A 23,868-nucleotide genomic window follows, 5' to 3' on the forward strand; every position below is an offset into this window, starting at 1 on the left:
CATTGCATTTGTTAGCATAAGCCCCATCACAGGCAAGGGCCATGTGTATTCTAATTACATAAATCCCATATTAAAATTGCTTGTAAGACAGAACATGCTAAAACATTCAAATTGCCTCACTCAGGGTTCAAATCCCACGAGCCAGCAGTGGAAACTAATTAAAAGTGTCTCCCTAGTTTTCTTTTTCATGAATTAAAGATCACTGTTTATACAGCTTCTTGTTAAAGTGACACTGCCCAGTATGTGGCTCCTCGAGCACACCTTCCACTCCATATGGAAGGCCTTATTGCCAGATGTTTTACACTCTGCAGTCAGGCTACTTTGAATTTGAATCTCAACTCCTCCAATGAGTAGCTCTGTAACCAGGGCAAGTTACTCAACTCCAGGTCTCATTTTCCTACCTGTGCAAGGAGGATAACAATATTACAGGGTTGTGATAGGGGTTAAATGAGCTAATCCTTCATGGCACAGAATAATTAATAAATGTTAGCCCTCAATGCATGTCACTACAAGACAACTTCTTTCCCCTAAAATGGAAGAGACTGTTTTGTCTACTTTATTCTACGCGTACCTCTAGCTTCCAGAGTCGTGCCTACAGGTGAATAAGGGTCGAGTGAATAGATCTCCCCAGTCACTTTTATTTCTGCATTTCCAATGCTGTGCTAGAAGGAGCAAAGCCAAGAAAGCAACTGAAAACCGCCTCTTTGTAAAATACCTTCCCTTACCGGGCTTTACCCGTGGCCCTCAACGACAGTCACATCTCAAAAGTGGGGAAGCCCACCGCGGACGGCGCGAGACACTTCGGGGGATCACCTTGGGCTAAGGGCTGTGCGTGGGAAGCGGCTGGCTTCCCGGGAAGTTCGGCGCATGCGCAGCGCGCCCGGCGCCTGGGTTTCTTCCTGCGGCGCCACCCGGAAGCCTCGGCCTAGTCCCTGAACCCCTCCCCCTCCCCCTCCATCCCTCGCGGGCTCCGGCGGTGCGTGAGGGGCCGGCCGGGCGAGGAGGCGGGACACGTCGGCGCTACCACCGCCGCCGCCGCTGCCGCAACTCCTCGGGTTCCAGCTGCCGCCGCGCTCGCTTCCTGGGGCTGAGTCCGCCCGCGGTCCCGGCGGCGCCAGGTGCGTTTCTCCAGCCCGGCTCCTGCCCGCGTCCGCTGCCGCCGTAGCTGTCCCGGGCTCCCCGCCCTGCTGCCGAGATGGCGACGCGCTCCTGCCGGGAGAAGGCTCAGAAGCTGAACGAGCAGCACCAGCTCATCCTGTCCAAGCTTCTGAGGGAGGAGGACAACAAGTACTGCGCCGACTGCGAGGCCAAAGGTAGCGCTGGACGTCGCCTTCCCTGGTCCGGGCCTCCTGCAGCCGGTGACCTTCCCGTCGCCGCGGCGCCCGGGGCCCGAGCGGACGCCGCGGCTGCGCCCGGTCGGCCGTGGCCCTGACGGGAGGGCGGGCGCGGGGCTCGAGGGGACCCTCATCTCTGCCCGTGGCGGCGGCGAGGTCAGGCCCACGGTGCCGTCCTTGGTCCCAGCCTTTTCTTCTACCCGGCCTCGGGGTTGAGCCGGTGCCCGCGTCGTGAAGCTCGGACCCTGCACAGGGCCTGGGCTGGGGTGGGTCTGGGAGCGCGGAACCGGGCGCCGGCCTGGGCTGTGCTTGGGGTTAAAGGGTTGTCCTCCCTCGGTAGGTCTCAGGTACGTCCGTGGGTGGGGCCACCCTTAAGTCTCCGCGCCTTGACCCTCCCCCCATAACTTCATTCTTGCTGCCCGGGCCCCGATGTTCCGTAGCCCAGGTGGACCCTACCTGCCTGCCCACCTGAGAGCTTCTCAGGGCTTTTGCTTCTGCTTCCTGAGGAGGAGGAGAGTGTGGTGGTCCTTTTTGGTGGGATGTAGTTTTACTGAAGAAAACCATTAGGGAGGGGTCTTTATTATTAGTAATAGTAGTATTGTTTTAGTCTGGATGTTAGCCAGACTGAATAGGAATTTCATTACACGAGTCTCTTGGACAGTAGGCTTATGTTCCTGAAGATTTTAATAATTAGATTGCCTCTCACCAGGTAGTTTGGGTGAATGTATGGACACAGGTTTGTGTGCCCCATAAATGTTGAAGGTGTATTTTAAAGACCGAGAGATGAAAAAAAATCTAATTTTAGGTTTGTTCAGTTGGAGGGCTTTCAGCCTCAGCCTTTGGAATAGATACACTATTTTTAGCCTATATGTTTTGGATTCCAAGATCTGATTTATATTTAATGTCTTAAAATTCATGGAAAAAGTGTTTCAGATTTTTAAAACAAATTTCTCACGTGGTTAGGAAGAGATCTTGCTTGCTTGTAAATTGGTTTATTTGTTTATTCGTTGAGAAATAGGTAGTTCTCCAAAACAGGAGTCAGTCAGTCTTTGGGAATGTGTTCCAAATAATCATTTAGGATTTCTGCATTATTTGACCTAGACTTTTCCTGAAGCTTTACTGCTTTTCCACAATACTGTATAAATGAGTCTCATGTCAGTAGGCTGATGTTTGATTTGACTAAGCCACACAGCATCAGCAAGTTACTACCATAACAGGTACTGGATTACTGTAACTAGACCATTTTATGAGCACTTTTCTATATAGTAACTTGATTGAGCCAAACTTCTATTTATTCTGTGTGACCTTTCAGGTGATGCGTTAAAAATGCCTGATTATTGTAGTAATATTTGTTTACCTGATATTATGTGTGTAGTGTTTTTGGGGAATACTGTTCTGTATTGAGGCTCAATTGCTCACTCATCACTATACTAGTAAAACACTGAAACTGGGCCTTAAGAAGGCCAGAAAAAGAAAGGAGCTGAGGGTATATGGTATGCATTTTGAGTAATAAGTAACGTGGTTAAGTAGAGATGCTAGTAAATATGAAATCATTAAAAATAATAAATTTCAGTAATTTAAGTATAGAAATAATGGAAAAATAATTTTTGTTCAGATTTCTTTCCCCAAAAAAGTACTGTATAAAATCAGATTTTCATTAGCGCTTTCTAAAATAGTTTATAGGTTTTTTAAAAGCCATCATTTACCATGTTAACATTTTCATTTACCTTTTTTTTAAGGTCAGGGAGGAGAAACGTGTACTTTGCAAATTGGGACAAAGGTTTTATTTTTGACCTGAGGAATAGGAAGCATCCGTTTTGCTCACTATTTGTATTGACACTTAGGGTAATAGCAATATATCGAATAAATGTCTTTTTAATTTTGGTTTTGTTTGGTCTTTTGTTTGTGGGTTTGTTTTTGAGAAGTGGAGGAAGTGGATGAGAATAGTAGTATCAAGAGTTCAAAGATGCAACATGAAGAGCATGAACTCCATAGTCATGATTTAGAAAGATCATTATTATTTTTTTCTTTGTGCTGCTAAATCTAGAATAATGTTAAAATGATCTTCTAAAGTATTTCACCGTTTTATCTTGATCTTTCTGGGGGGAAAAAAAAAAGACAGTTAAGGACACTTATTGGTTTAATGAGACTTGATTTTATGCTTGTAATAAGTGAAAAATTTGAGATGATTGGACAACTGATGTAGTTAAATATATTTTGTAAAGTTTTTGAGTCATCGGTTGAACCCATTTATGAGCTCTTTTGGTAGAATTCTTGGCTTGTTACATGATTTTGGATTTACTATTATATTTGCCAGGTGACACAATAAATGTAGGTTGTGAAATTCAGATTAAATGTACTTTTAAAAGACAAGCTAAGTGTCTTATTCTACAGTTAAGTTATTATAAAGAGATTACTTACTGTATATATGTATATTGGTGTTTTCTTCACTATCTAGTAAACTCTACATCAAGCTTTTCATGTATTTTGGAGCAATTTCTTAGTTAACTCACTTTTCTTTCTTTCAAAGAATGCTTCTCCCACTGCTCTTTGAGAACATGTGCCAAAAATTAAAGTCTAGGGTAGAGATTGCCTTATTCTGTTGAGTTATAATGGTTGGTAGAGGTATGTCAATTGGATTTGACATTTTCGTACTGAGTCATCGGTGTGTTTCCTGAATTGACAGTATTTAGGAAGTAAGGAAGAAGAAAAGGATGGCATAGGTGCCAGTTTCCTGTTGTTGATACTGCTCTTACCAAATCTGTTGAGCAACTGGAGAATAAGAACAGGCAGATGGAGCTGCATTTTTTTCTCCCTGGCCTCATTCATGATTCTGTTGGTTATTAATTGGTGGCACTTTATGGAGCAGTTAGGATTTAGAGGCCCTTGCCAACTTAAAGTTTAGTTTTTAGTATTTAGAGTTTTATGCACAGTAATACTAGCTTTGATTCTGGACATGTATATGTTGGCATGAAAATGTGTCTTTTGCCAAAAAGTTTTGAGGTAGTCAGAATCAAGATTTTTCAGTCCTAGAGATAATTTCTGTTCCAGTGGATCTTGTATTGAGATGCTAAGCTCCTTGCTCAGATCAAACACTCATTTCTTCATTCAGCAGATCTTGACTTGAGGGGATGCTGTTAAGCACTGTGTATGCTTATGGAGCTAAAAAAGTTTGTAAGACCTAAAGCAGTTTGTTTAGTGAAGGCAGCATTTTTGCAAATGAATAATTCTAAAAGAGTGTTCTAAGTGTTACTTATAGTAGTGGTTGTAAGAAGTACCTCCCTTTCCACTCATTTTGGGCTGCTGTCTCCCTTGCATTCTGACTTGTCTGTAAGTTGTTTTCACATTTTTAGAATGCTACCTCAAGGCCTTTGTACATGCAGTTTCCTTCTGCCTAGGAAACTCTAAAATTTTTTTGCCTGATTAGTTTTACCTGTCTTCTAGTTTCTGTTTAAATGTGTTTTCAGGGGAAATGATTTTCCCTGTTCCTTCCAGATTAGGTTAGACTTGACGTTTATACATGTAAACACACCCTGAATCTTTTATTACACTTACCACAATTGTAATTAAACATTTTTTGAATATTTATTGGATAAGCTATATCCCTTTTGGATTATATCTGTAAGAGAGAAGAAACCTTGTCTGTCTTGTTTTGGTTTATATCCCTAATCCCTCCACACAATGTGGTAGGTAAATGTAACTCAGCAAGTATCTTTTGAATGATTGAATGTAAATGAGCACAGAGCCAAGGGTATGCAGCAGGGTATATGGAAGAGAGTGTACATATGGGCATGTGGAATGACTTTCTTGGGAAAGATTCACAGAAGGAGCCTTGTTTGAGCTAGATTCTGAAGGTGAAGTGGGATTTCAGATGGAGAAGGATTAAAGGACATAGTCTGTAAGGTGCAGGTATATAAAAGAACATAAGAAGTTTTCATGTGGCCTTTTTTTAGTAAGTTTTCTTTAAGCACGGTCAGATTTGGGGGTGGCAGGTCAGAGGAAGAACTAGAATGGTGAGAGATTTCAGGCAAGTCACTTAGTTATAACAGCCGAAACAAGAGTATAGGATGTCTTGAACTCAGTGTCAGTGTATCATAAGTCGGGGTATGGGGCAGGAAACAGAACCACTGTAGCTATTCTAAGGAATAGGATGCTTATAACATCATGGAAGGGCTGCAGGAACAAAAGTCAGGGAACCACCGCTGGACTACTTTCAAGGCTACATAATATTGCCATTGCTACCAACACCTCCGCTGCTGTGGCTGCTTCTTACCCATGAGACTGGTAAGCTGATTGGAGAACCATTACTGGTTACTGCAGTCGTTCAGTGTTTACTAGACATTTTTGTCAGTTGCCTTACTGTAGGAAGATGGTCTTTGCTACACTTGTGCCTTCCATGTGCAAAAATTTGCAGACTTACGTTCAACACCTTGCCTTCAAGGCAGTCTTTTAGCTTTCTAACTTCTTCAGATAGTAGAAAGGTTAAATGGAACTTGTAAGACCCAATCCCTGAGTCTGCTACAGGCAGTGAGGATGGAGATCATTTTTTAAGTGTTTGATATTTAAGAGTTCTTATGTAAACTTACTTTAAATTAATTCATACTAAAAAGTTCACCTTGAGGAACTGGTGTTTATGACGATGTTGATGCTTATAGGACAAATTGATGTAATCTAAGATCTGTGACTGTAATTCATCTAAAGAGACCTGCCAGTCTAAAAGTTCTCTCACAATGCTAAACTTCAGCCTGATTAGTCCTTTGTTCTGGTAATCCTCCTACCTCGAGGTTTTTCCTGATGATTATGCATGATTATGCTCAGAGTCCTGGTGTCAGAGCTGGGATAGGAACCACTGGTCTCTATCTGATTTATCAGTTTAAAACTTGGCCTGCATGTGGACCTCCTTTTTTCTCTCTTCCAGTTCTTCTTTTTCTTTTTTTAAAGATTAAAATATTCTTTTATTACTTGATTTCATTAATCGTAGAAATGTATCTCCTTAATCCTTGCTGTAAAACATATATAGAGTACCCTAAAAAAATGTATACACACTTTGCATGATTATAAAGTCAGTGTTTATTACCATACAGTTCATTTTCAAAATTTAAAAGAATCTACAGAAGTGAAGAATTTTTCTTGTCAATGCCTGTTTTCAAACTGTTGGTCGTTTTGGTCCAGGCACTGCTGATAACTAGAAGCAATGGAATCGCAAACATCAAGAATCATTTTGTTCAGTATTTGTGTGCCCTCAATTTGTCGACTATTGCTGGTTTTGTACTATAAGGTTTATCTTTTGTGAGTTCCCATAAAAAAGTCTAGTGAGTAAATTTTCTTTGTTCAAGGCTTAGTCTGGCTTCACCCATTATTTCCAATCAGTTAAACCTGAAAAGGAGTGAAAATTAAGTGAGTTGTCAGCTGTTGAAGTGTGTATACATGTTTTTGGGACACCCTGTATATAACCCTTATTAACCTATGAGGATTTGAACCTGTCTTTAAGGGAAAGTCAAATGTGACATTGTAATCATACACCTTATAAACTCAAGTGTTTTCCTGCTGCTGCTGCTACTACTAGTCTTTTCACTGCATGAAATCAACTGATTTTTCCTTCCATTTCTCAATAGAAGATCAAAGAACCTGTTTAATTGGTAATTATCAAAAGTGTTGACTAACTGCCTTACATTCTGACCACTGTGAAGAATTGATTTAACAGATGTAATTTTTTTGGCAAATCAATATTTTCTGCAAAGATTAGGTACCATGTCAGGTACTGTTGTGTGTGCTAAAAAATTTTGGTAAAAAAACTAGTTAGGGATCTCAGTGGACATGAAACAATGATCACTTAAAATATAATCTATATGTAGGCTGTAGATTCATTAAATTTAGCAATGGGAGAGCTTAGTGTGACCTGGAGATGATAGAACCTTAAGGTTGGAAGTTAAAAAAAATCAACTAATATCACATATATACATATAAGTTTTATAGTGCTTTCTTCTTTCTAGGCACTGTTGTAAACACTTCGCATATATTAATTTAATCCTCAAAACAATTTTTTGAGATAGGTACTATTATCCCATCTTACAAACAAGTAAACTGAGGCACACAGAGCTTAAGTAGCTTTCCCAAGGTTATACAGCTAGGAAATGATAGAGCCAGACATTTTTTTCATTAAAAGAAATTTTGTTTTGAATGGCTACTATATTTCAGGCACTTTTCTAGGAGCTGGGAACAGGTAGATAAGGGCTATGCTCTAAAGGATCTACTAGTTTTATTGGTCTGTTGATCTACTAGTCAGTTGGAAGCAGGCCTGATTTGCAAGGTTGGCTCTTGGCTGCCATCAGGGAACTTGAATTTGGGGAAGGTCTCACCACCCTAAGTATTAAGTCAGTTACCTAAACTATTTATACGAAGTACAAAGTGTGGTTTATGCTGAACACCTGCTTTCCTTCTGGGACTCTGAAATTTGCATATGTGCTAGGCAAGGGTGTCTGTATGATCAGACCCCCTCCCCCTCTCCAGGCAATAAAACCATAGGCACGAAGTTTCTAATGAGCTTAATTGGTTGTTAACATGTCATACTTGTCAGAATTCTTTGCTGGGAGAATTAAGTGAGTTCCGTGCAACTCCGCTTGAAGGGTATACACCTGGATGTTTGTGCCTGTTTGGTCTTGGATTTCAGTCCATGCATCATTTCCCTTTGCTGATTATCCTTGGTATCCTGCTGTAATAAATTATAGCCATGAGTACAACTGTATATTGAATTTTGTGAGTCCTCTTAGCAAATTACTGAACCTGAGGGTGGTTTTGGGAATCTCCCAAAGTAGTTGATAATATATATTTTCACCCTTTATATTGTACAGGACATGTTGGAGTCTCAGCTAGCTCTAGAACCTAACCTAATATCAAGGGTACAGCCCAGAGGAGCAGGTATGAGAATTAGAGGAAATTATAGTCAGAATTTGAACCCAGGAGATCTATCTCCAGTGTCAGCGCTGTTAACCGCATGTTCCATGGCATGAAGGATGAAACATGTTTTTGCAGTTGAAATTTTGTGATAGCAGAGGTTATTGTTGGGAAGAGAGTATCACCTTCAAGCTGACTTAATCTATTTCTCAGAGAGATTATTTCCAAATGTATTTCCATATGGACAGTGTCTTTGTTTTAACTTATCTCTGCATTTAATAGTAGAACCCCCATAACTTCAAAATACTAATATAAACAGAATAGAATATTTTTTTCTAATCACTGAACTATTCTACAAATTGATTGAATCTGTAGGTGAATCTTTTAGTGGTTTTTGTTTGTTTTTTGTCTTCCTTATAACTTTTTTGTTTTTTTCTGCAGTTATGTCCTTAGGTCAGGTACTAGTCATCTACCCTAGTTTTTTAAACCATAGAAACATGATAGAATTGAAAGAGCACTGCCCTGGGTTAAGTTAGTAAAGTTAGGTTTGAGTTCAGGCTTTGCCTCTAAATTGTTTGGTGACCAGTTGTCCCTATACTCATTAAGCCTTACAGCAAAGAGTTACAGTAAAACCTTGATATAACGGACTAATTTGGGATGAGGGGGTGTCCGTTAAAGCTGAAAGTTCGTTATATGATAAAGTAGGTCTAAAGTATGTTAAAAAATTGTCAAATTAGTTACTTTACCTGTTTTTCCTTATGTAGACAACATTTGTGTAATTAAGTATGTATGAAAAGTTTAATTTCACAGAAAAGTTTTCTGTATGTATTACTAATGTAATTTTAAATTTATACTGACTAGGTCTAGTAAATGCATGCATTCACCAGTCTCAGCAATAAGCAAATGCGTGCAGCTGGGGCGTGGCATAGCACACGTGGGAACATCAGCCAGCATGTGTTCAAACTGATGCTAAAGTCACACCATGCAACAATAGAACTAATTACTGCATGCAGTACAGTGTGATCACGTGGTAATCATTAAATTGTTTATGAGTAGTGACTCTTGGATTTAAATATGTGGACTATAGTGGTAGATATGCAATATTTAGTTATGTTGGCGAAATTACCAGTGTTTCTTTCCCAACATATGGTCTTGTCTGTTTGCTAAAATTTGTTAAAAAATAACAGTGAATTAATAACAAACAAAAAAACCCTTTTAACTTAATTATAAGCAAATCTTGGTTAAACACACTTTAAAATTAATAGGATGTTAATTTTCACATATGACATATGGACTGGAAATTTTTTCTGTTAAATCTGAAGTTCTTTAAATCAAGGTCCAAAAAATGGAGGGTTTACTGTATTTCAACTCTGATGTGAGCTGTATTCTTTTCTAAACCCCATGCATCATGTCACTTCTGTGTCAGTACTGAATGTAGTTATGTTAACTCTGAATGGCATTTAGCTATAGTACAATACAGAAATGATTTTTAAAAATATTTCACATAAAACAGAGCTTAGATAAGATACTGTTGGAAATATGTGCTAATTTCATGCCCACATATATTTTGAATGGTAAATGTGAGGGTTTTGAGGATCCAAAAAGGAGAGAATTATAAGCTTTTTAGTAATTCTTCTTTCTCTGAGCCCTCATGTGCCCCCCCCCCCCCCCGACTCTCCCAACAATTTTTGGTTTCCATTTCACAAGAGATCCAAGTGACTGCTTTTAGGAGTGACTGATAATAGATCTTCAGAGGTCTGCCATTGATCTTTTGTAAAGAGTGCATTTCAAGGACCAGTGATCACATGAAATTCAAACTTAAAAAGAAAATAAAGGGGATTTTGAAGATTCTGTGGGAAATCATATGTAAGATAGCTTTATCTTCCAATATAAGAAAATTTTAAATGAATCTGTACCCTCGTTGATGGCCATATGCTTTCTAATTTTTTTGGTTGCAAACAGCACACAACTGTTTACTCAGAATAAAACCTCATATGTGAAGGTGTATGGTAGAGCATACCTGTTTGATTTGTACTACCAGGAATTGGAGCCAGTTTCCTTCCTACCAGTAGTGCATAAAGACTAGCTGACTCTGTGTACCCAACCTGTTGCTGGGTATTCATGTTTTAAAGTTTTTGTTTTTTTTAAATCCTCACCTGAGGATATGTTTAGTGATTTTAAAGAGAGGGGAAGGGAGGGAGAGAGAGAGAAAAACAGAGAGAGAGAGAGGAACATCAATGTGAGAGAGAAACATTGGTTGCCTCCCACACCTGCCCTGACCAGGGATCGAACCTTAAACCTGGGTATGTGCCCTGACATGGGATCGAACCCCCAACCTTTTGTTGTACAGCACATCACTCCAACCAACTGAGCCACCTAGTCAGGGCTGGATAGTCATGGTTTTGAAAAGCTTCCTTGATATAGTTGGTGCAAATAGTATCACACTGCATTTTGCATTTTCTTGGTACTCTTCAATATGCTTATTTCTATTTTTTTATGATTTGACTCATCATTTTGGAGGTGAGGGTGGGCTTTTTTACATTTTTCTCTTGACCAGTCACATTGGGCAGTAACACAAAATTCCAGACAACATTGATTCCTTTGAGTATGGTGGTAGGCCACACCGTTTAATCCTAGATTCTGTAAGCCCATGAATAAGTGATGTTTGAGCACTTTGGACAGATTTTCAGTCTCCCATCTACATTTTTGTGTGACTATGAAATGATAGAAAGTTTAGATATAAAGGAGACGTGTCATGGTATCTGGTCTAATCTCCTATTAGAGAGATGAAACAGATCAAGAGAGGTTAAATTACTTGCTCAAAGTTGTGTGACAGTGAGAGAACATGGGAATGAACCCAAGTTGTCTGGAAACGTGCATATTGCTTTGTGCACCCACAAATGAATGTGTTACCCTTGACTTTTACAAAAGGTAACTTTAAGCTTTTTATTTTTTTCATTTGCTTTACTTTCAGCCATGTATACAATGAGAAAGGAGATAAATCCTAGGTTTAACCAAACCTCTGTGTAATGGCAGAATATTTAGATAAAAATTAGTAATCAGAGTGAGGAATGATTACACATTAAGTATTTACTTAACCAGTTTATTTAAACACAGATTTGGCAATAATGTTAACATGTTTTAAAACTTGGAATGCTGTTTATTAGTGTTTGAGGTGTTAACTAGAAGCAAATGTTATCTCATGAATTCTGTAAATAGTGTCGAGAATAGTTTAAAAGCGAGAGGTATTTGTAAATATTGTTAAGCATAAGAAAGGTATTTGTAAATATTGGGTATCTTTGGCCTTGCGGGAGAGATTTTGCAAATAAAAAACACTAGAATATTTGTGAAAGAGTAAACAAAATAAAGGAAATCTGTAATATGCTTGCTTAAACTTTGAACTTTTAACGTTAAATTTTCAATAAGAAATAGGTTTGACAAGGTTTAAACTTTAGGACAGGTGAAACAAGGATTATTGATTGTTAAAAATTAAGCTTCATTTCATTTTCTCCTTTTATCTTGTATCATTCTGATGACCAGTGAATTCTTCTTAAATGATTACCATTGTTTAACTTCTTTGCCAGAGTAAATCAACATTTGAAAAATAGCAATGGAATGCTGTATTTGTAGAGTTTATTAGTTCCCTTAAGAACCTTCTAACTGTTCAGTGGCCTTATGATATTTTGAATTTATTTACGTATTTTTTCCTTCCCAAGTTTAAGGGAGAAATATAAAAAAACATGGTTTTATAATATATAACTATTATTCTATATTATTGTTTCCCCTGATTGACTGTGGGTTGGCAGATCTAATTGTCTGCTGTTATCTTTGAGAGGCTTCTGGTTCAATAGCTAAAAGCATGGGCTTTGAAGGCTGACTGCTCTGGCTTAAAACTTCAGTTTTTCCATTGCTGCCTTTGACTTCTTTCTTTTCTTTTTTTCCATCTCTTTCCTTCCTTTTTCTTCTTCCTTCTGTGTGGTGGGAGTTTTTTATTTTAGCTTTCTAAGCCTCAGTGTCATTACATGTAAAATGGCCATACATGTGTCACAGGGTTGTGCGGATTAACTGAGCTTGTGAAGTGATGTCTAGCACAAAGTAGGGTTTGATAATTATGTCAGGTTTCTCTTCTTTTTTTAAGCACTCAGTCATTACTTTGCAGGAATCATTTGTGAATTATATTTTGTTTGGTCAACGATGTAATTGAATAGATTTTGAGACTAGATCCACATAAGAATACTTTTTGGAAGGCTCAAGAAAAGAAGGTAATTTCTCTCTCTCTCTCTCTCTCTCTCTCTCTCTCTCTCTCTCTCTATATATATATATATATATATATATATATATGCACACATATACATATATATAATGTATATTTATATTTACTCTGTATCTGCTGTTCCACTAGAGTAGACATTAGGACGAGGTATGCAACAGAAGCCCTGTCCCTGCTCTTTAGGAGTCTTGACTTAAGGAGACAGATAGTCCATAAACACAGTACATTCTGGATACCTGCATGGAAAGAATAGGGCAAGCATTAAGTGTTACAGAAGTTCAGAGAAAGTTGAAATCACCAAGAGCGGGAGTTGGGGGAAGGCTTTTAATGAAAGAGGTAGTTCTTGAGGAAGAGTAGAATCAAACATAAAAGAGAAGAGTGGCAAAGTTATTCTATGTAGGGAGAAGCTAAGCTGGTAAACAGGTTAGTGCGTATACTTAGTACACTGTTTTACATTCCTGGAGGCAGGTATAAGGTACCAGGCTGAAATTTAGGGGAGGGGATAGATGGGGGTGATTGCTGATTTGGGAGTTGTCTGCATGAAATTGTTTCCCAAAACCATGGGTGGATTAAGGTACTTGTAGATCAGAGGGTCTATGACCAAGACTATAGGAAGGCAGCAGTAGGAAGTAAAATCATTGAAGAAGCTAAATGGGGTCCTATAAGACTGCAAGGAAAACCAGAATACAGGTGCCTCAGAAGAGGAGGGTTGTTAGAAATGGTTATAGTCTGGAAAGTTAAATGCCATAGGGAGGTAAAAGGGACTAGAAAGGGGCATTTTATTTTGGAGCATTTTAAAACTATTTTCGAAGCTCTTAGGAGACTGTTGTGAAACTGAGCCCAGTCTGCTTCAGAGCCTGTTTTTAACTTGCTGTGCAGAGTCAAGAAAGTGAATCTTCAATATGTTGGCACCATTTCTGAAGTTTTTCTCAGATAAACCTTTGCTATTTTTTAGCACCTTTGCCACATTTTATTACTTGTTTTGTTTTCGGCATTTAGTTTACTTTTGAAATGAATGCTTTATTTTCCCATGGAATTCTGACAATTTATACTCTGGGAGGAAAATTATTTAGAATTTATTTTGCAGTTCAAGCACTATTGTTAATATATATGTAAATGGCCTTGAAAATAAGGCTTGGGTGACATTTTATTTGTCAGGGTTATTTTGTTTTGTTTTTATAGTTAACTCTTGAATAAACTGATAAAGTTGACAAAAACTGGTTCTGGGGAGACCTGTCAGTTTATTTTTGAAAAATATACATTCATTTTTAGCATATCCTCTCTTACTTTCAAGAAGTACAATTACTTTTTTGAAAGTGAGTATACTAGTGTCTTTTGATACAGTACAATTGGACTTAAACATATGAAATTGGTATGTGGTGTTTATGATATATATCTGCCCTCTGCTGGTGAAAATGCATTATTGCTCTCAACCCAGTACCTTCAGTAATTTCTTCGCATTAAATAATACTCTATAATATTATAGAGTGACCATAAAGTAAATTTGGAGAAAATACCTTTACTGTTAGAAAGGAATATATACTTTTTAGGGCAGCCCTGCACAGTGAATTATTCTATGCAAAGGGACATGGCTGAGAAATACTATACTTACTACATTGATGATTATTACATTTATTGTGTGTGTGTGTATGTATTATTTTCAATTTTTCTGTAAGTTCTAGATCATCTCTTTTCATTGTGATAGCTACTAGTCATATGTGGCTATTTAACTGAAGTTAAATATTCAGTTCCTTCGTTCCACTAGCCACATATCAAGGCATAATAGCCACATGTGGCTAGTAGCTACTGTGGCAGAATAAAGGCTATCACAGAAAGTTCAACTGACAGAACTATTCTAATTTTTAAATTTTACATAATAAGGATTATTATTTTCATGAAATAATCATTGTTCTTATATTTGAAATGAATTTCTTTTCCATATACCTTTTTTACAAAAAAGCAGTTTATCAATGAAGAGCCCCAATTAAATAAGGGAATCTGTTTAGAAGGATTTTAGTTAAAAATTTTTTGTTACTATGTAATTTACTGTACCTTACGTATACTTATTACCAAATGATTATAGTACAATTTTTTAAATGTAGAACTTTGAGCATTTCTAGTGTTTTCATTCTTTGCTTTAAAGATTAAAGTTAAAAATATGGCCATATTTTCTCTGTCATTTAATTGAAGTAATAGCTTCTTTCTCTTTTTGGTGCATGTTTGGGGTGGAAAGAAAGCTATAAATCAAAGTATATGTAGAGAAACAAAGACTTTATGACAGTGGGAATCATAGTTTAATATATGTTGGTTGATTTAAAAAAATAGACACTTTGCCCTGGCCGGTGTGGCTCAGTGGTTGGAACATAATCCTGTATACCAAGAGGTTGCAGTTTGATTCCTGATCAGGGCACAAACTGAGGTTGCAGGTTTGATCCCCTTTTGTGTGTGCAGGAGACAGCCCATCAATATTTCACTTTCACATCTCTCTTTCTCTCTTCCCCTTCCCTCCATCCCTCCCTTCCTGTCTCTCAAATCAATGGAAGCATGTCCTTGGGTGAGGCTAAAAAAATAAAAATAGAGACTTCACCCAGTTTCCTCTAATTGGTAACATCTTGTGAAACAATAGTACAATATCTCAGCCAGGATTTTGACATTGATGGGATCTACCAGTTTTACTGTGATTTCTAGTTTTACTCATACATATGTGCGTATGTATGTATTTAGTTCTATACAGTTAAGTCACACGTGCAGATTAATATATCTCCCGCCACACACACCCCTTCCTCCCATTCCTCCCCACCCACCCCCTTTTTTCAGTCTGTTTTCCAATTCTAAAATTTTTTCATTTCAAAATGTTATATAAATGGTATCATGATACTTTTGAAATTGGCTTTATTACTTAGTGTAATTCTTTGGAGATTTGTCTGAATTGCATGTATTAATATCTCTTTTTGTTAATAAGTAGAATTTTATGGTATGTATGTATCTATGTACCATAGTTTAACCATTCATGTGGTGAAGGACCTCTGGGCTATTTCTGGTTTTTACTCTTACAGATAAAGCTACACAGTGATCTGCAGATGGCTGCTACTTGTGCTGGGCATAGAAGTGCTCAGGAGAGGCCAAACTGTGAACCAAGGCAGCTGCCACTACTGCCAGGCCTGGGGCCATTTAGGGAGAGGTACACAGCACTTGAGGCAGATGCTGCTTGTTTGAGAGATTTTAGGAAAGTCTGAAACATGAGCCAAACAGGCCATTTGTATGGAAAAGCCAATGGAAACAGCTTGGGTGGGCCTGCAAGTTGGGAGGGGTGAAGCCTCAGGGAAGTATCAGTGTGGGTCCAACAGTGTTAGCCTAGTTGATGGGAGATGCAGATATGCTGTCTGCCTGCTGGCTCTGTGGGAGGAGGGCTAAGAAAAGGAACAGTGGCTTCTGCCAGAACTTTTGTCTGGGAGGAAGCTGCTCCAGTTCTCTCTCTCTGATGCCAGACAATTCAGTTACTCCTGGTATGTCCCTGGTGCTTTTCAAGCTGCTCCTCTAGCGCTGGAGCTCAGCATTTGTGAGTTCCAGTATGAGACTCCAGCAGCCCTCAGTCTCACTCAGCCACAGCTCCCACTGTTTTTTTATACCCAGAAGTTATGGGGACTTCTCTTCCTGGGGGGGGGGGCTGGTGTGGGGCTGAGAAATGTTGCTCCTCAGGGGGGAACTTTACCACCAATATATTCATCCTAATTTTTAATTGCCACACATGGATGTGGGACCAGTCCGTTCAGCATCTCTGCCCCTCCTACCAGTGTTGATGTGGCTGCTTTATATCCTTAGTTGTAGGACTCCTTCTGTTCAGCTAGATTTCAGGAGGTTCTGAAGGATGGTTTTTCTGTAGTTTAGTTGTAATTTCAATGTGGTTGTGGGAGGATTAGAGTACCATATTTACCTACCCTCCATCTTGACCAATGGTTTAATCTTCAGTCTTTCATTTCCTAGTTAGGTGTGTGTTTTTTTACTGATGTTTTTTTTTTTTATAGACTTTTTTAGAGCAGTTTTAGGTTCACAACAAATTGAGTCCGATGATTTCCCATATAATCCCTCCCCTACGCGTGGATAGCCTCCCTCATTATCAAAATACTGTTGAGTTTTGAAAGTGCTTATATATTCTATATACCAGTCTTTTGTCAGATACATACAGATATTTTCTACTTGTAGCTTGTCTTTATATCATCTTCACATGGTCTTTTATAGAACAAACTTTTTAATTTTGATGAGGTACAATTTATTAATTTTTCCTTTTATTGATTGTGTTTTGGCATATCCATGTTGTTTCCTAAAAGTTTTATAGTTCTGTATTTATGGCCATGATCCACTTTGAGGTGCTTTTTGTATATGATACAAGGTATGGGCCCAAGTTGAAATTTTTTTGGCATATGGATATTCAATTCTTTCAGCAGCATTTCCTGAAAAGATTATTTTTTCTCCCCTGAAATTGATTATTTCAAAAATCAATTGACCGTGTATGTCTGAGAGTATTTCTGGATTTCATTATGTTCTACTGATCTGTTTTCATGCCAATGTTACAATGCCTTTATTGCTCTAACTTTATAAGTCTTTAAGTCAGGTAGTATAAGTCCTTCAACTTTGCTACTCTTTTTCAGAGTGTTTTTGCTATTCCAGGTTTCCTGAATTTCCATATGAATTTTAGAATCAGTTAATCAGTTTGTCAGCTTCTACAAAGTAATCTTCTAGGATTTTAATTGGAATTGCTTTGAGTCTATATGTACATTTAGGAGAGGATTGACATCTTTTACAATATAGAGTCTTCTAATCCATGAACAAAGAATATTTCTCCATTTATTTAGATCTCATTTAATTTCTCTCAGCAATATTTTATAGTGTTTTTTTTTTTTAATATATTTTTATTTACTTCAGAGAGAGGAAGGGAAAGGTAGAGAAACATCATTGATGAGAGTCATTGATCACTGCCTCCTGCACGTCCCCTGCTGGGGGTTGACCCTGAAACCTGGACATGTCCTGTAACTGAGAATTGAACCACAATCTCCTGGATCATAGGTTGATGCTCAGCCGCTGAGCCACGCCGGCCGGGCAATATTTCATAGTTTTCAGTGTATAGGTCTTATTTATTTTTTGTCAAGTTTATCTCTAAGTAGTTTTTATTTTTAAATGTTATCATGATGGTATTTGGTATTTTTAAAATTTCAGTATCTAATTGTTGTTGGAATATAGAAATATAGTAAGTTTTTGCATATTTATCTTCTGTGCTGCAACCTTGCTAACTCATGTTTTTGTTTTAGTAGCTTTTTTATAGATCCTGCCAGATCTCTTACCTAGCTGATTGTCATCCTCAAAAATGACATTTTTTACTTCCTCTCCAATTTGGATGCTTTTTATTTCCTTTTTCTAACATTTCACTAAGCTAGAACCTTCAGTAAAATAGAAGTGGTGAGAATGGACTTGGTTATTTCCTTAAGTATGGTGCTAATAATCCAAGGAAGGAATTTCTACTGGTGCAAATAAGCTAAGTTATTCTTTAAGTTACTTATAACACGGTGTGGTGCTAATTCTAAAGAATGTTTTTAATTTTTAGCTCTCATAGTCAGGATGTCTGTTTTCCTATTAGCTTTACAAACACTTGTTTGGAATATAGTGTTGCTGTGGCCCAGTCCTAAGGTTATTTTGCCCATTTTAGACATTCCAGAGGTTTAAGGAGTAAAATGTGCAAGGTAATTCCTCTGGAATGACAGCTCCAACTCCATTTTGAAATGTCTCCTTGTGTATCATTTTCACAGTAGTTACATTTAAAAATGTTTAGAGCATCTGTTTATGTAGTACTTAGAGTTACTACCACAGCATAGGAGAAAATGACAACTGTTGATGTTGCTACTACTGACTAAATGATGCAAAACAAGTTAATCTACTAAATCAGTCCTCATTCTCTTAGGATGTGGTCTTCATATATAAATTTGATGTTATTTTGCTGACTGCTGATATCACAATTTCTTTTCATATCAAATGAAAACACTTATACTCTGTGACGTATTATTAAATATCATATTTCAAAGATCATATCATTTATTTTGTACTGTTTAAAACATCTGTTTATATAATTATAGCTTGCTATTCTCAAACTAGTACAGAATTTGACTTAACCTTTGCATTCTTTATACTAAGAGTGCAAACAAGCATATCAAGGCCAGTTCTAATATATAGAGACAAGAACTATTTATATTATTTTTTCCACTTCAAGCTGAAAGTTGGTGTTAATTGAGCCAGCATCTAAAGGTGAAGAAAAAGCAAGTTACTTCTTGTTAATGTGTAGTGCAAACTCTGAATAAATCTAGTATTTTTTTATTATATTTTCTTAAGCTGTGATTTTATTCACTTCACTAGCCTTTTCAAAACTGTTCAGTGACTCCTCGTTGCTAGTAGTATAAAATCAAATTTAGGAGTATAGGTTCTCGGCAGTGTTTTCTGCCTGTATTTTCACTTAGGATAACTTTCTTTGTTTTCTGTTAGCGGTTGGTGACCAAAGATATGTGCTTCCACCCCTTCCTGTGCCGTGGTTTTTATCCTACTGGAGTAATGTCAGGGCCTGTACTTGTTAGGCTATTTCCTGTCTGGAACCCTTTCCTCAGTTATCTGGTTGGCTTCTTGCTTTAGGACTTTGCTCAAATGCCACATCAGTGTTGTGTTCCCTAGCCATTGTATTTAAAATAGCATCCCATCTTTTTTCTAAGCACTTCCTATTCTCCTTACCCACTTAATTTTATGTTCTCCACAGCCTTTATCAGGATCTGACATCCTGTACATTTTATAACTTGTCTCTTTGTTTTGTTCCACTGGAAGAAACTTTAATCTCTTTTATTTTCCTACATCTAGAAAGTTCCTGGCATATAGTAAGCATTCAGCACATTTTTTATGACAATGAGTCAATGAATGAGTGAATGAATAATTAACCTTTTGAGTCTTTCCTGCTCATTCAAGTCTCACCCATCTTTCCAGGCCCACTTCAAAGTTACACCACATTCATGAAAACTGCCTTTGAATGCATCTGCTTCTAGTTACTTCAAAGTAGCCTATGATTTTTTTCATGATTTTTTCCCCCTTCTTTGAACTCGTGGTATTTTCATATGAGGATAAGAGAGAGTTTTCTAATAGATATAATTACACATGATTGGAGTAGGCTGCAAGATGGGAACATTCTGTTACTTAAAATGTTTAAAAAGTGACAGAATGACCCAGTCGGTAAAGAGGATGAGAGTTGATATTCACTATTCTTCCTTTGTATGTGGGAGATAGACCCCTGGTGGATGCCTGAAACCAAAGATAGCACCAAACACTAAATACACTGTTTTTTCCTATACATACATACCTACGATAAGTTTAATTTATAAATTAGGCCCAGTAAGAGATTAACAACAATAACTAATAATAAAATAGAACAATTATAATAGTATACTGTAATAATGTTATGTGAATGTGGTCTCTCGAGATATCTCACTGTAATCATCCCTTATTTGCAGTTAATGGTTTGATGGCACTTGTTTGAGGGGGATCCTTTGCTGAAGTCTTCATATAGGCTCTGTTTTCTGGAGCATCACTGTCTGTCACTTTCTTTTCATGTATTCCATACACAAATTTAGTGCCTTTTCCATTTTAACTAAGCACTTATACACAGTTGCTGTAAGTTATGCAATTTGAGGTGTACCAGCAAAACTAGCATAGCATGGATTTCTTTTTCTTTCTTCACGATTTCATGGATAGAAGATTCTTTCTTACTGCAGATCTTAGCACCTCAATATATAATTTTTTTCTTATTGAGAACTTTAACCCTTTCATTTAAAGGAAGCACTTTAATACTTTTCTTCGGCATATCTGAATTGTCAGTATCACTACTCTTGTGCATTGGGGCTGCTATTAAGTAAAATAGAGTTACTTGAACAGAAGCACTGCGTTATCAGGACAATCGATCTGATAACTGAGACAGCTACTAAGTGACTTAACAGCTGGGGATTATATATATAACAGCTACTAAGTGACTTAACAGCTGGGGAATACACACACACACACACACACACACACACAGTGTATACAGTTTGTATATACTAGACAAAGGGATGATTCATGTCCCTGGCAGGACAGAACTGGATGGTGAGAGACTTCATCATGCTACTTAGAATGGCATGCAATTGAAAACTTATAAATTATTTATTTCTGGAATTTTCCTTTTAATATTTTCATACCACAGTGAACCATGGTTGACTGTGGGTAACTGAAACCATGGATAAGAGGGGACTGCTGTTTATAGTTCTCTTTGTGCTAGGTGCTTGTATATTTCTTATCCTTTAATTTCAAGAGATCCTAAAAGGTGTAGATGAACTCGCCCTATTTTATATTTGTGGAAACTGACATTTAAGAGAGGTTGTATAATTTGTCTATAGTTTCATAGCCATAAGTGTCTGATTGTGATTTATTTATTTATTTTGTAAAAAAAAAATATCTTTATTGATTTCAGAGAGAGGAAGGGAGAGAGACACAGAGATAGAAACATCAGTGATGAGAGAGTCATTGATCGGCTGCCTCCTGCACGCCCCTGACTGGGGATAGAGCTCGCAACCGGGCTTGTGCCCTGACCAGGAATCGAACCCCAATCGCCTGGATCCTAGGTCGACGCTCAACCTCTGAGCCACACCGGGCCGGGCTGATTGTGATTTAAACCAAGGACTGACTTTGTATTATGGGAAGAGCTGTTGTACTTTCTTCAGTGAGTAACTACTTCATGAACTCAAGGTCCGTAATGATTGTGTGAAGTTTGGCAGTTTGACGTTTTACCAAGAAATGAAAGCTTGAATAGGGCAGAATGATGACACTTGGTTAGGAAGAGAAAAAAAAATTGGGTTAATGGTATAATTAGAAACGTTAAAAGGGAAACAGAGGGACCGAACTTTATTATTCTGTTCAGATGTTTGCCTGGTGATAGGTTAAGATTTTTACGACAAAGTTGGTGGATCTTATTTTGATTTTTTTTTTAAATCCTCACCCCAGAATATGTTTTTTAAGTTGATTTTTAGAGAGAGAAAGAAATGTCAGTTGGTTGCCTACCGCCCCGCCCTGATGTGCCCTGACTGGTAATCAAACCCGCAACTTTTTGGTGTATGGGAGGATGCTCCAACCAACTGATCCCCCTGGCCAGGGATTTTTTCATTTTTTTTTTTTTTAAATAAACACTTATTATTGGGGTTTATTGCTTGGGTTTTTGTTTTTATATGATTCAAGTGATCTTACTTAAAAATTAAAATAATACCCTTTGGGACAGTAGAGATGGACCTGGAGAATATTATGCTAAGTGCAGTAAGCCAGGCAGAGAAAGACAAACATCACATGATATCGCTTATATATGGAATCTAAAGAATTTAATAAACTGATGAACAGAATAGATTCAATGACATGGAAGCATAGATCAGACTGATGAATGTCAGAGAGATGGAGGAGGGCTGGTGGGTAGATGGGGAGAGATTAACCAAAGAATTTATATGCATATATGCACAACCCAAGGACATGGACAATGGTGGGGAGAGGGGCTGGGGAGGGGGATGGGACAGGGTGGAATGGGTCATTGGGGAGAAAAAGGGACATCTGTAATATTTTAAATAAAAATAAAAATTTAAAAAAATGAAAGCCAGTCTCCAGAAGATAGTTACCATGTTCAATTAGGATATATATTAATGAAAAATTAATACTTATGGGTGGGTGCAGGTTAGAAGGGTCATTGGGGGGAAAAGGGGGATATCTGTAATACTTTCAACAATAAAGATAAATTTTTAAAAATTAGTATTTATCAAGCGCTTACCATGTGTCAGATATGATAGCTTCTTGCCTTATATTTACCTGCCAGGACTTCACATCCTGAGATCATCTGCTAGTGTCTTCTCAGCTTCAACTACTAGTTCTGCTTGCCATTCTTTCTTTTCTGGTAAAGGAAGGAAAAAGCAATGATTTTTCATGTCTGTGCTTAAAGAAATAAATGCAGGTTTTTAAAAAACAGCCTTATTGAGGCATAATTTATAATACTATAAAATTCACTTATTTTAAGTGTATAATTCAGTGACTTTAATATAGTAACAAAATTTTGAAACTATCACCATAGTTGAATTTTAGAACATTTCCATTATTACAAAAAGAATCCTCATGCTTATTTGCAGTAATCCCTGCTCCCCCTTCCCCCATCACAGTATACAGGTGCTTTTGCAAATTTATAGTTAAATACAGTTTGGAAAACATGTTTTCATGTGTTGTTGCTTGCTTCTCTTGGTGATTGATGCACAATTGTACCTAACCCATAACATAGCTGACCATGAGCAATGAAAGGCTAGTCACTCTTGGGTAAAGAACTCTTGGGCCTTGTGGTAGTGAAAGAGAAAGGGTGTCTTTCTGGTTTCATGCTCGATCCTGGACAATATTTTGATAAAGGCAGTTTCTCTTTCAGGTCCTTTTATTTCTCTTTTTCTCTTTCTCTTTCTCTGTCTCTGTTGTCTCTGTCTCTCTCACTTTCTAGCATTTTTTTATTTATTAGAATTAATTCAGACAGTGTATCTGCAAATATGATGAATGATGACTTGCGTATTCAATGAGATGGTGGATTCCTCTAAAAATATCCTTCTAGCAGTTTTGGAAACAGTATTTCAGGGGACTCAAGGTCTTGGCTATCATTTGTAAGGTAGAGACAGCCTACATTTTATAGCACACATTGTACAGGTTACAGAGCATACAGAGTTTAATAAAAAGTCCCTATTGTCAAAGAGATGACTTTTTCTCAGAAAAGGCAGCTAAAACAAGTAATTGTAAATTATTGTAATAAATGTTATTTAAAAAGTGTTGGGGGAATTGGAGAAGGTTTTACTGAAGAACTAAATCTTAAAAGGAAATTACTATTAAAAGTTAGTGTTACGCTTTCTGCTCATTATTGTATTTTATTTTCTGTTAGCAAAAAATTTCAAAGTAGTTGAAATTGCTAGTCTATCATACTAATCAGAAACTTAAAAAAGAAGTTTCTTCTCAGAAGAGCATACAATTTCATCTTCTTTCTCAAAATATGTGAAAGCTACAAAGCAAGTATATTAAGTTCTCAGTAAAATTCTTACTCATTAAGATAGTCTTTTTTTTACATTGTTTATATATATGATTCATCCTTTAGTAAACCCCATTTTCCTCTTTTTACAGAGTTTTTGTATCTTGAAACTACCTTTTGTCTCTATCTGAAAGTTATTAGTCACTTGGTACTATACAAATTTTAGGTGCCTATGTATCACAACTTAAAAAATATCAAATCAGTATTTAAGTAAGAGAAACTTAGCAGTA

At 37.5% G+C, this 23,868-nt stretch overlaps 1 protein-coding gene across 2 annotated transcripts in view; it reads left to right on the forward strand.

The window, feature by feature from the left end:
- Window positions 1-922: 922 nt before the first annotated feature.
- Window positions 923-23,868, forward strand: part of SMAP1 (small ArfGAP 1) — a 109,660-nt gene continuing 86,714 nt past the window's right edge. For both annotated transcript variants that reach the window (XM_081139460.1, XM_081139461.1), the window contains exon 1: window positions 923-1,313. In XM_081139460.1, coding sequence (XP_080995586.1) covers window positions 1,196-1,313 — 118 coding nt within the window. In that variant the 5' untranslated portion in view covers window positions 923-1,195. The remainder of the gene's footprint in view (window positions 1,314-23,868) is intronic.

Source organism: Miniopterus schreibersii (assembly GCF_964146895.1).
Source record: "Miniopterus schreibersii genome assembly, chromosome: 6".
Taxonomy (NCBI): Eukaryota; Metazoa; Chordata; class Mammalia; order Chiroptera; family Miniopteridae; genus Miniopterus; species Miniopterus schreibersii.